Source organism: Emydura macquarii, unplaced genomic scaffold (assembly GCF_026122565.2).
Source record: "Emydura macquarii macquarii isolate MOO-44397 ecotype Brisbane River unplaced genomic scaffold, CSIRO-AGI_Emac_v2 contig_691, whole genome shotgun sequence".
Classification (NCBI taxonomy): Eukaryota; Metazoa; Chordata; order Testudines; family Chelidae; genus Emydura; species Emydura macquarii.
The window spans coordinates 653,978-666,466 of NW_027130828.1; the positions used below are offsets into that span (position 1 = coordinate 653,978).

The following is a 12,489-nucleotide window of genomic DNA, read 5'->3' on the forward strand; positions in this document are numbered from 1 at the left end:
TGCTGATGTCCACTAGCAAGATGAGGGAACACTTAAGGGAAGGATAAAAAATTAACAAAACCATATTTTGAAATGGTCTCACCTAAAATTATGAAGCATAAGCATAGATGCAGAACATTCACCTTAAAATATATATTAAGTGGATCCCTTGTTTCCCAGACCAGAATGCACCTTTTACCCCTTGCCCAAGGCCGTACCAATAGTGTGCTCATAAGCTTTGGAAGAAGCTGCATCCAGCTTTTCTTGTTTTAGTTAGCTAGTGAGGGTCACTGAGAAGTGAGGATTCTGGAGAACCGCCTACCACTTCCCTCCCGCCCACCCTCAAATTAAGACATGAGGCCTGTATGTCAATGTCTACTTGTAACCAAGGCATTTAATGTGGTTTACCAAAAACCCAGTGTCGAGCATTACAAATGTTAATGGAGTCCTATGTTGGAATTTCAACACAAAATGTCACAACCTATTGGGTAGAACAGTATTAGATGTTAAAGAGTTACTATTCATATGTCATTGAAAAAGATTTATACACACACACACCCCTACCTACTACACCTGTATAAAACCTTTAAAGTGTCTCTTAGTACATTTATTTTAAAGCTCTATTTCAAAGCTATCTAAATATTACTCCTATTTGAAGTTAACTTTTAAAAGTCCCATATAAAAGTCATCTCAAGCCAGTAGAGGAAAGGGCTTCACTGGCAGCTCTGTAGGGTGATCTGGGTCTGATGGAAGTATAATCTGTTATTTAACCAGGGGTTTTTAATCTGGGGTTTGCAACCACCATCTATTTTTTCTGGCTAGATGGGAGGTGGGTCCCCAAATCTTCTCAATTGTTACATGGAGTCACAGTATGGAAAAGTATGAGAGCCACCATACTAGAACAATCTTAAAGTGAACGGGAGCGTTATCTCCTCCAAATGTAACCATGAAACTCACAACACATGGTAAGGAGGTGGGGAAATGGAAAAATAGGGCCAGGAAGTGCAGAAATCCTCTCTCTACACTCATGTAAATACCCAAGGCAATAACCTTCTATCATTATAAATTGCAAGATTAAAAAGACAGTGTTAATGTGGAAAGAAACCATAGAGGGACTATATAATTTCTAAATTTAAAAAACATGTATAAAGATTTTTAAATACAAAGTGCTTCTATACACTGATCAGGTTACAGTGTTAGTGAACAGATCCCTGTTTAGTTACCTTGAGTACATGGGTTAGACAGTGAGCATCACCCCCAACCTGCTTTGTTGTAGAGTTCAAGTAAGTGCTAAGAACAGAAACTCCTTAGTGCTGACTATATGTATGTCCATTGCAGGCAAAGGATTCATGTTCTGTACTCAAAAATCTATGATGATATCTAAAGAACTGATGAGTAAAATTTGAGAATCTTTTTTAAAAAATCCATTTTTTCTTAAATTTAAGTAATATGCCAAAAAGTTACAGTAACAATAGCCCACCAACTAATAAAGCTCAACTTTGTGTCAGACATTCATGTTCAGGATACAGTTTGGTTATATGTTAAGGTAATTTTTTAACTGGGCTATTAAGCAGATAGATAATTCCTCTTTTGCTGTTTTTCTTCTTTGTTTATGCATGTGGCTTTAATATACAGGGTCATTTCATATTTTAGTTCCATGATTCTACAGATTACAGAATCTGGATGCAACTTGGGGCCCCATCAGCCTTGGTAGCCAATTGGTGCTGGCTAACTATTTTGTCACAAGTTACCAGTGCTAGAAAAGGGCTACATGTATGTGGATTTACCTCTTCTGATCGTGACCACAATGTATGCTAAGAAGGCTCTTTCCTTCTTACACCAGGTAGTAAGCTGCATTGTAAGGTTAACTGCTTCGGAGTAGGAATGAAAAGGCTTTCAAACATTTTGAGCTGTCTTCTTCAACCCCCATTTTATATCTTAACTCTGCCTTCACAACTGGAGCATTCCCTCTAGCCTGGAGAGCCGGCAGCATCTCCCAAAACTACGACACTGCCCCATCTGCTAGAGCACAGGAATCCAATGGTAATACATCCTCATCATGAAGCACAAATGCCACCTTCCCACCACCAAGAATCCAGAAATTGCTCACAAACTTGAAAGTTGCGCATGGCATCAGGTCCCACTGTATCATTAAAAGAAACCCAACGATGGCAATTTCAATTGTTTGTCAGCAAGAGACTTCATCTGGAGAGAAAACAGCTCTGGACTGCTTGTGGCTCTGAATATGATCAGTCACAGTCGTTCACAATCAAGAACATGTATTATGGACCCCACTGTTCAAACAGAAGAGGATTAAATATTTAAATACCAGTTTATAATGACTAACAGCTTCCTGAAGCAAGTTTCTAGCTCTTATGATTTAAAACAAGATAGAAATTTTCAAACAAGTTTTAGTACCCAAAAAAACAAGTCAGTATTGTACAATGAGTTTGGTACTTGCTACTGCGGTAAGCCATGAAAATCTGAAACTTGAGCTATAAGTTAAAGGCTTTATTGAGTGTTGGAATAATACCAACTAAGCGCTTAAAAAAAACCCATGTTGATAAAATGCCCTCTCACTACACACACGTCTACAAGTTCTCTTATGATGTGGCAGCCAAGATTAAAAGACAGCATGACTAACTTTAACATTATGCACTGAATGGGCACAAATGAAGTTTTAATATAATTGGGTCTTAAATTTATGCAGCACACATCATGATATATCCAAGTACTTTACAAAAATGAAAAAACAGAACTAGGCCCAGTTATTAGAATCAGACACTCTGCCAAAGAAAAAATGGGCAAACAAGTAAAGGGAGGCCTGACTCAAAAAGTGGCTTTTCACTAAAAGATATAGCCATCTGAAGGCTGCTTAATGACCCAGGTTAAGTGAGTCATTGGGGGCATCTGTTCAGATCCATGCTGAAAGCAAGTTCTATATAATTAAAATCCTTATTCATTTATTTAAAACAAAAGCACCTGAATCCTGCAAATGCTATACATAGCTGACCTATGTAACCTTGTGCTACTGTTACCCTTATTCACACCTTCTCAATGGGATTACTCATGCATAAAGTTAAGCACAGGAATAAGTGTTTACAGGATTGAGGCTTTAAGATGGTATCATTTTTGGGTCTGGAATTTACTATATGTTTAACATTTAATGCAATGAGGTCTCAATCAGAGCCCCTGAGCACTACTGTGATACAAGAAATAAATAACCATAATAATATATAACAAAAAACATCACCACAATTGGCCTCATTAGTTACACCAAAGGGTCCTATGAATAAGCCATTGTGATTTAAACTCCCCTTTCACCTCTAAAGGAGTCCCATCAGGGAAGGTAGAAGCACCTGCAGTGGAGACAGTAGATGGACAAAAATTTGGTCTGCTCACAGATGTTTCAGCAACATCCTTAGAATTTAAAAAAAAACTAAATTTCACAATAGCAAGTACCAGACAATATTTGCATAATTAGTTTATTTTGCTTACTCTGCTAAACAATTATAAGTCCTACATTTTAGTTCATCTCAGTAGTATTCTGCTCAGCTTTGGAGGCTTGGTATGACTTAGTACAAGAAGTTACATGCCGATGAAAACTGTCCCTCCACATAAATCTTTTCCCACAGATATTACACTCGTAAGGTTTTATGCCTGTGTGGATTTTCATATGGCCGACAAGGTGATGTTTCATTTTGAATTTCTTACCGCAGACACCACAACCATAAGGCCGAAGACCCAGGTGCATACTCATGTGCCGATCCCTCTGACTCTTGTGTGTAAAGCTTTTACCACATTGACAAGGATATAGTTTGTCAGTAGGTGAGAATCCAGAAAGGGCGGTTTCTTCTTTAATTCCTGCAGCCATTTCAATGCTCTCACCATACCCTGTTGCTATCATAGCATCCGGTCTGTGAACACTTAGATTTCCATCTGCCCTTTCACCAGAAAATTCTTCCATAGAAGAACCATAGAAATCAACTTGCTCATCATAGTTATTTTCATCAGCCTGTTCATCAAATTCTGCTTCCATCTTTTTGTCACTTACATGAAAGTCTTCAACTCCTGAAGACTGGATTGAATGCTCTGTCTGAATGACATTCATGGATTCAGACACTTGGTGCTCATCATAAGAAGTATGTGCATCTACACCTTCACAGTCCTGTTCAAATCTTTCTGGTTTCACATGGATCCAACGCTTGTGTGACATGATGCTGGGTTTGCTATAGATAGGCCTCGTATACTGATACTCTGCACTGTCACTAGCTCCCTCTTCGCCATCCTGACTTGTCATTCCTGTGCTGAGTCTGTCATGTTCTGTTGAAGAATTACTGGGAAGATACTCATGTTCTGTTAGCTGAGATGACAGCTCATCTTTAGAGCTTTCTTCTTCATTTTCACCATCTCTCAGCTCCTGCACTTTGTGGAAGTCTGGCTGTCCTCCAGAGCCCAGCTCAAAAGTTTCAACAAGGCCATTATAGCTACTGCTGCTTGGGGACTGATGATCACTGCCATGATTCATCTTCTGACAGAGAACTGTTGGGTTCCCCTCTAACACTTCTGTGCATTTGTCTACTACGTGCCACATCTGAAGGAAGCTTGCTGCTGTCAGATAACTGACAATTTCTGGAGCAGGCATCACTAACCGTCCCGTATAAGTAGACAGAAGGATATTCTCAAACACTCTTGGATTCATCACATCAGGCAGTACTATTCGCCTACTATTTTTCAAGAGCACTTGGTCACAGAAGTAAGGTGAGCTGGCTGCAAGAACGGCTTTATGGGCTCTGAACAGATGGCCCTGAACTACAATGGAAACATCACATAACTGTCCCTGTTGGCGCTGCTGATTCAACTTCTGCAAAATGGTGCTAGAAAAATCAGGAAATTCCACTCGAAAAGAGTTTGTCCCAGACTCCATTTCATTACAAATCTAGTGATGTGCTGCAAGAGAGAGGAAAATATCACCAGTTTCAACATAACTAAACAGAATTTATGATGAGACTCAGTTTGCTCACTCCACTTTCTTATCTTCAAGTGTCTCCTTTTTTAGAAGGGACACTTAAGCGGGCTGATGTTAGGATAAGTGGGTTTACTTACCTAAAGAAACAAAACTTTTAAGAACAGATGCCAGTCTGTTTCTGCCTTTTCTAATCCCTAGTCTTTCCATTTTTAGATGTTCTACAAGATCACAAATTGCAACACCATCTGTGCGCACACAGGAAGGTTGGACATATAAGCTGCATTGGGTATTCTGTACAGCTAATTACTCTGTGGGGATGGAGGGTTACTCAAGCATGTAGTTAAGGAGGGCCAAAGGTAAAAAACAAAGCGGTTATTCTGATGAGATTACAGCAGTCGGGTTGCTTGCATTTCTATTAACTAATTCCACAATGTCCCAGAGTTTCTCAAGTGGGAGAAATCAATTCTATTTTCCCACTGCCAGCCAAATAATCTCAAACTTTCTATAAGAGCAAACTGGCTCTTAAGAAAATAATTCACTTTAAAATAAGTGTTATTTCAGAGTTCAATATGATGATTCACATACATTGGAAAAAAGCAATAGTCAGTCTTATCTAAAGCAGAGTCTTTATTATGAATAATATTTTTCTCTCACTCATTTATTAAAAGGAGAAAGAAGTAGAGAGTGCTAGTGGGAGCTGAGAGATTGTTACAGTGACACAAACTGAGTTCTTCTAGATGTGACTAATTAAAAAACCCTTGATTTAGTACCTTTTAAATTTTTCTTGCTTAACTGGAAACCTAACAAGAATAAACTATTCAAAGAAATTGAAGGTTATTAAGAGTCTCAAATAGTTCAGCTGTTAAGTTACAAAAGGAAGAGCAGTACCTGGACCCAAAGTAAGTTACATGATAGTAAAGAAACAGAGATTGATAGTTTAATGTTTTATTTAAAATTGCATATTATCAGCAATGTTTTAGGCCAATAGGGTGTAAAGTTACTGGGTTACAAATCCTTAATAGGAATTATGGAAACACCAAAAAAATCTTTACATAATTGCATCTGAATTGCTAATGTGGTCAAGAACTATACAAAGGCCAAGCTTAACTTCTCATTTAGCTATGTGGATAACTGAAAAATTAAAAAGAGAACAAACTTGAATAAGATGTGGTGTGGTCAGATGCTATGTAAGCTTCTACATGTTTTTGTGCATCATCAGCTACTTGAAAGAAAAACTTATTTTTTATGATCAACGGAATGGAAGAAACTGTTAGCTTGTCATAGTTAATCACAGGAATACACTTTTCAATGCATAATATTTAGATTTTCTTCAAAGTATCTATCTTGTTGATATCTTTATCTCTTAGCTAGAACAAAGTTCTGACTTTCATAGAAAGCTCCTTCTAATGTTTAATTGACACTGGACAAAAATCTACAGAAAAAAGTCCCAATTCAGTAAGAGTAAGAAGTCCAGCCCCCTGTGCTAAGGCAGGACCAAGTAACCCTGATCTATCCCTGACAGTTGCTTGTCCTACCTGTTCTTAACAACTTCCAAAAAATGGGATTCCACAATCTCCCTTGAAATCTATTTCCGAGCTTAACTTCCCTTATGTTTAGAAAGCTCTCCCTAATATCTAACCTAAAACTCCCTTGGTAAAGATAAAGCTCATTACTTCTTGTCCCACCTTCAGTGGACATGGAGAACAACTGATCATATTCCTCTTTAAAATAGCCCTTAACGCATTTGAAGACTGTTATCAGGTCCATCCTTAGTCTTCTTCTCTCAAGACTAACATGCCCAGTTTTTTTAACCTTTCCTCATCAGGCATGTTTTCTAAACCTTTAACATTTTTGTTGCTCTTCTCTGGACTCTCTCCAGTTTGTCCACATCTTTCCTGAAGCTTGGCGCCCAAAACTGGACACAGCACTCCAGCTGAGGCCTCACTACTGCCATGTAGAGCAGGAAACGTACCTATTGTGTCTTACATATGACTCTCCTGTTAATACACCCTGGAATGATATTAGTGTTTCTCCCATCTGTATCACATTGTCTACACATATTAAATTTGTGGTCCACCGTAACTATAATCCCCAGATCCTTTTCAGCAGTACTACCACCTAGCCAGTTATTTCCCATTTTGTAGCTGTGCATTCGTTTTTTCCTTCCTAAGCGAAATACTTTGCAGTTGTCTTTACTGAATTTCAGTTTATGGATTTCAGATCAATTCTCTAATTTGTCAAATTAGTTTTGAATTCTAATCCTGTCTTCCAAATGCTTGCACATTTTATAAGCTTATTCAAGTCATTAATGAAAATATTTACTAGTACTGAACCCATAAATGACTATTCCAATTTGTGAAAGACATCTCTACAAGTATAAAAGTAACTAACGATGTAAATTTCATTTTAAATAGCTAACCATTTAAACTATTGAAATTATATTGGTTAACCATTAACCCTCCCCCACACACACACACAAACCCCGCCCTCTCCCCTCAGCCTCTAAGTAGCACCCCTAGCCTGGCTCCGTGAGGGACCCCTTTCTTGGACCCGTGGGGTCCCTGGTGTTCCGCAGCGGGGTGCTCCTCAGCGCCTCCACCTGGGCCTCAGCCTCCCTAGGCAGCAGCAGCAGCGCAGTCACCACTGCTATGGCCCAACACCATCACCAAGAAGACCGAGCACCCGTGCCACTGGTTAACCCATAAGTATTAGTCTTAACGGTAAGACTAAATACTTATCACTTAACTGTTTAATATTTTACATCCCTCCTAGTAACCATTTTGCATATGTGCAACATACTGATAATGTCTGATAGAGCTAAGAAAGCCAGTAACAAAATACTTCCCCATTAAATTCTATTTCTTACCTTCATTCACCTGGGCTGCAAAGCTTAGAGAGAAAATACCTAGCAAATGAGCAACAAGCAGCCACTTATCAGAATTTTAAACATTTCTAGCTATAGGTCACAGAACCAAAAGTAAATTAAAGGGCATTATGTAGAAGTGTGAAACTAATATCTAAAAGTGTATTATACCTATGAATCTCATGGAACTTTTTTGTGTCAATAATAACCAGATACTTTTCAGACTTTGTTACTTAACAAGTGATGAGGAAGTCACATTCCTTGACAGAAAAACACATGTATGCAAAATTTGACATGTCAGAATTTCAATTAGGAGATAATAAAGAAACAGCATCACTATTTGCATGCAAAGCACAGACTACACAGAGAATGTTGATATAAGTCACCCATAAGAATTCAAACAATAACTATGATTATATAATCTCTTCTTGGTCATTTTTGAGGCAGAAATGCACCCAGCATTCAAAACAGAAATTGTCTGAGTTCCTCCATCCAAGATTTAATAACTGGGGAAGGAAATCTCTCCATTAAGGCTAAGAATTAAAGCAGCATAATTGTTTTCCCTTTTACATTTAGAGGTCTACCAAAAAAACATGACTGACTCATTGGAGATGAATAATCATGATATACTTATTTGCATTTGTGGTGTAACTGGTTAGCATTACTCCAGACTTCACTACCATTTACAGGAGGTAAACAGACACTTACTGAATTGTCATAGGACCATTTTCAGCCAGTCATGATGGGTGATCATTCTCTGCTATCAGTTTGTATTATAGCTGATAGAAAGTGTCAGCCAATCAGAATGCTGAATGGCTGATTTCCTTTTAAACTATCAGATTATTAATACAAATATCAGATTTTAAAATCTGTTATTAGAAGGGAAGCTATTTCCAAGGTCTTCCCAACCAGTTAATTGCCTTGTATCTGCTTCTAAGAGGGCTCTTTTGGGAAGTAGGAGCCAGGTAATAAGTATAATGCAGTCTGCACGTTTAACTTCAGTATTTACCAACAGTCCTCATTTTCCTTCTTTCACTCCCCCCTCACCCTTCTCTACAAATACTGCTCCTCTTTAACAGGAGTATAATCAGCTATTAATAAGGAGCATCACTTTCCTTATGCCTATGCTAGGGCTGCAGGCATCTCAGACAAAGAAACAGTCCCACTGCAAGAATTCCTGCCAATACAGCCTATCATGGCAGTCACACAAAGTGAGCTGTGGTGCCACAGAAACAATACAGTAGAACCTCAGAGTTACGAATACCTCGGGAATGAAGGTTGTTCATAACTCTGAACAAAACATTATGGTTGTCCTTTCAAAAGTTTATAACTTAACATTGACTTAATACTGCTTTGAAACTTTACTATGCAAAAGAAAAATGCTGCTTTCCCTTTATTTTTAGTAGTTTATATTTAACACAGCACTGTGTTGTAATTTGCTTTTTTTTTTTTTTTTTTTTGGGGGGGGGGGGGGCCCGGGGGGGGGGGGGCGGCGCTTGTCTGCCACTCCCTGATGCAAACTCCCAGTAATTCTGGTGTTCATAACAGAGGTTCTACTGTATTGTCATGGATAAGTTATTTTCTGCTTTGCAGAAACACACAACAAGGCTATCGAACTGCAGCTCTTCAGTAACAACATAACATGCAACAGTCATTCTAATACACAATCTCCAACTGAGTCATATGAATTTTTTGCATCTTACTATGAAAAACACCATTAGGAAGAAGCAGACAGCCATTAACTCTTTAGGAACAACTTGCCTTCCTACTATAAGAATTTGTATTCTTTATAACAAAAGTTACACTAAATGCATTTTTGAAAGGCATCACTGGATAATGAATGTGAGTATGACTAGCCTAAACCACCATCTTTCAACATCTTAATTCCATAAAGACTACAGAAAACATGTGGGTTCAATGTGATAACATTTCTAGAAGGGATCAGTTTCCCTGCTTTTGTATGCAAAGTTTACCATTAAAAATAAAAGTGTTTACATAAAAGCAGTCAACATAATCATGCTGTAAACAAACATTTCCTTACATATTATTTATTAGTAAGTGAGACATGAAAAGTGAAAGTATTTTTAAAATGTAGTTTTCTTTAACTATTTACTTTCTGTGTTTCCTTATTGTATTTTCTTCATCTTGGACAATGAAAATCAATAAAATATTTCCCCTTTCGTTTAAAGTGAGTTCCACAAGCTTAGTACTAGGATGATTGGGTTCAAATATTGCAAGGTAAAGTATGGGTAAAATAATATATTTGGAAATAAATAATTGTTTTTTAATTTTATAAAAGCTTGTTTTTATGAAATTTGGTTCTTTTATTATTTGTTTTGCAGAGCACCTTGTACGACTTGAGGTTGTTTTCAGCTAACAAGTTGTAGGTCGAAACTCATTTAAATGGTTAACAAAATACCTGAGCCTCAAGGACAATGGCTAGTGTAAACATCCGATGGCTCAGGCAGCCAGATGTCCTCTTAGTGATTCTAATTCCAATGAGAACAGCACATTTGCTTTTAGAATTTCTGTCTCATCTGCCACCTATCTGGAAAGACCCCCCATCCCTCCTTCCTCCACCCTACTCCCACCCCAAGCGTAGCCCTAGCATCCTTGATGTAAGTAAAGCAATTAAAGTGTCTCTGCATGTATGTAACAACCATTATCACTGTTGTTCTCTCCGGATGGGACAATGCCTGTATTTGTAAGTGAATAGATATAGAATTTAAAACGTACTATGTAATCAATAAGAAGGTGTATATAATTGAGCACGGGAACACCAGGAAGTTAAAACTGATTTATCAGACTTCTCGGTGTTGTAAATAAACCTCTTTAGTATTGTCTGTTCTGCCTGACTCTTGGAAAAAGAATATTTCGTGCTTTACAACCTCAAGGCCCAAGCACATTAGCTGCTCTACGTGTATAAGGAAGTGCCCAGAAGAGTTTACAATCTAAAGACACAAAAAAGACAAAAACAATGAGAGTCCTGTAGCATCTGACGAAGGGGGCTGCAGCCCACGAAAGCTTCTGCCCACAGAAATGTGTTAGTCTTTAAGATGCTACAGGATTTTTGTTGTTTTTGCTGTATACAGACTAACACGGCCACCCCTTTAAAAAAGGCAAAGTAACTATTATACCCGTTTTACAAATAAGAACATAAGAACGGCCACAGTGGGTCAGACCAATGGTCCACCTAGTCCAGTATCCTGTCTTCTGTCAGTGGCGAATGCCAGATAGAAAACTGAAGTAGAGAGAGATTAAACGATGTACCCGAGTTTACTTAGGAAGTCTGTAGCTCAGCCAGGAACTGAGCACAGGTGCAGGGGTTTGCCCCTGTACATGCACACACAGCAGGAGTCTAGGACCCAGGCTGCAGACTGTACACTGAAGCACTGTACAAGTCGGTAACTTGCAGAAAAGACATGGACTGCCAAGTGCTGCAGCTTCCCCCGCTCAGCTTGCAAGGGAACAGCCCAAGGAGAGGAACCTGCCCCTTCAGGGCACGGAGCCGAGGACCGACAGGGCGGCCCAGCCCAGGGCCGGTCTGCGCCTGCTACCGGGAGCCACCGGGGCTGAGGTGCTGCCACGGCGACCACCTGGGCGGGACGGCCCCGAAGCCGCGGCTCTGCCACTGGCCCAGCGGGAGGCGCCCCAGCCAGCCAGGCAGCGCAGCGCTCCGGCCGTGCCGCGCGGGCCCGGACGGAGCCGGCCAGGGCAGCGCAGCGCAGCGGCCGAGGGCGGAGGCGGCGAGGGAGAGCTCCGCGTCCAGTGTGCCGGCCCGGGGCTGCCCGCCGGCCGCGCCACGGGGAGCCAGAGCCGGGCGGCGAAGGGATGAAACTCAGCGCCGCGGGGCAGCGAAGGGAGCCCGGGCCCCGGGAGCGGCTGGCGGCCTCCCCCGCGGGAGATCGCGGGCGGGCGGGCAGGCGTCCGTCCCCCTCTGCGCCCAGATCCCGGCAGGGCCTCACCTGGGGCTGGGGCTGCGTCTCTCACATGGCGGGTCCCGCGGCTCGGCTCCAATCGCGGCGGCGGCGCCGGCTGCCCCCAGCGCGACTCCCCGAGAGCCCGACTCAGTCACCCTCCGTCCGACGCGACGCGACCAGACCCGGCCAGTGCGCGCGCGCGGCGGCAGCCGGAAGTGATTCCCCAGGCGCACGATCGCTTCCGGCCGGCTCGCGGCACCGGCCCGGAAGTGTTACCAGAGCAGGGCGGGCGAGACTTCTACCCTCAGACAGTCTTCTCCTCTCCTCGCCTGCGCTGGCGGGGTGTTGACACTGCACTGCGCACTCGCCTACCTGGCCCGGCCTGGCCTCGCCTGCAGCGCAGCGTCTGCTCTCCCGCTGTGTGTGCCGTGCCGTTCCGTGCCGTGCCGTGTGCCGGCCTGGCCTGCTCTCCCGCTGTGTGTGCCGTGCCGTGCCGTGCCGTGTGCCGGCCTGGCCTGCTCTCCCGCTGTGTGTGCCCTGCCGTGCCGTGCGCCGGCCTGCCAGAAATCCCATGGCTATGCCCATTTCCTCCGCTCCACGTTACTGTAGTGTGCTCTGCAAGCTCTTAGGTAAAGCGCTCTGTGCCTACCTCACTGAATGTCATGCCTGCAGTCCCAGCAATGTTTGACACGTTCCGCCACCCTCTTCCTCGCCTCCTGTCTCCTCTCATTTCTCTGCATAGGATTTTGACAATTTCT

At 41.7% G+C, this 12,489-nt stretch overlaps 1 protein-coding gene across 1 annotated transcript; it reads right to left on the reverse strand.

Moving 5' to 3' along the window:
• Nucleotides 1–341: 341 nt before the first annotated feature.
• ZBTB43 (zinc finger and BTB domain containing 43) lies at nt 342–12,141 on the reverse strand. Its single transcript, XM_067541663.1, has 2 exons — nt 11,777–12,141; nt 342–4,929 (listed from the first exon to the last, which is right to left on the reverse strand). The coding sequence occupies exon 2, from the start codon at nt 4,904–4,906 to the stop codon at nt 3,506–3,508; it is 1,401 nt and encodes a 466-aa protein (XP_067397764.1). The 5' UTR covers nt 4,907–4,929; nt 11,777–12,141; the 3' UTR covers nt 342–3,505.
• Nucleotides 12,142–12,489: the final 348 nt, after the last annotated feature.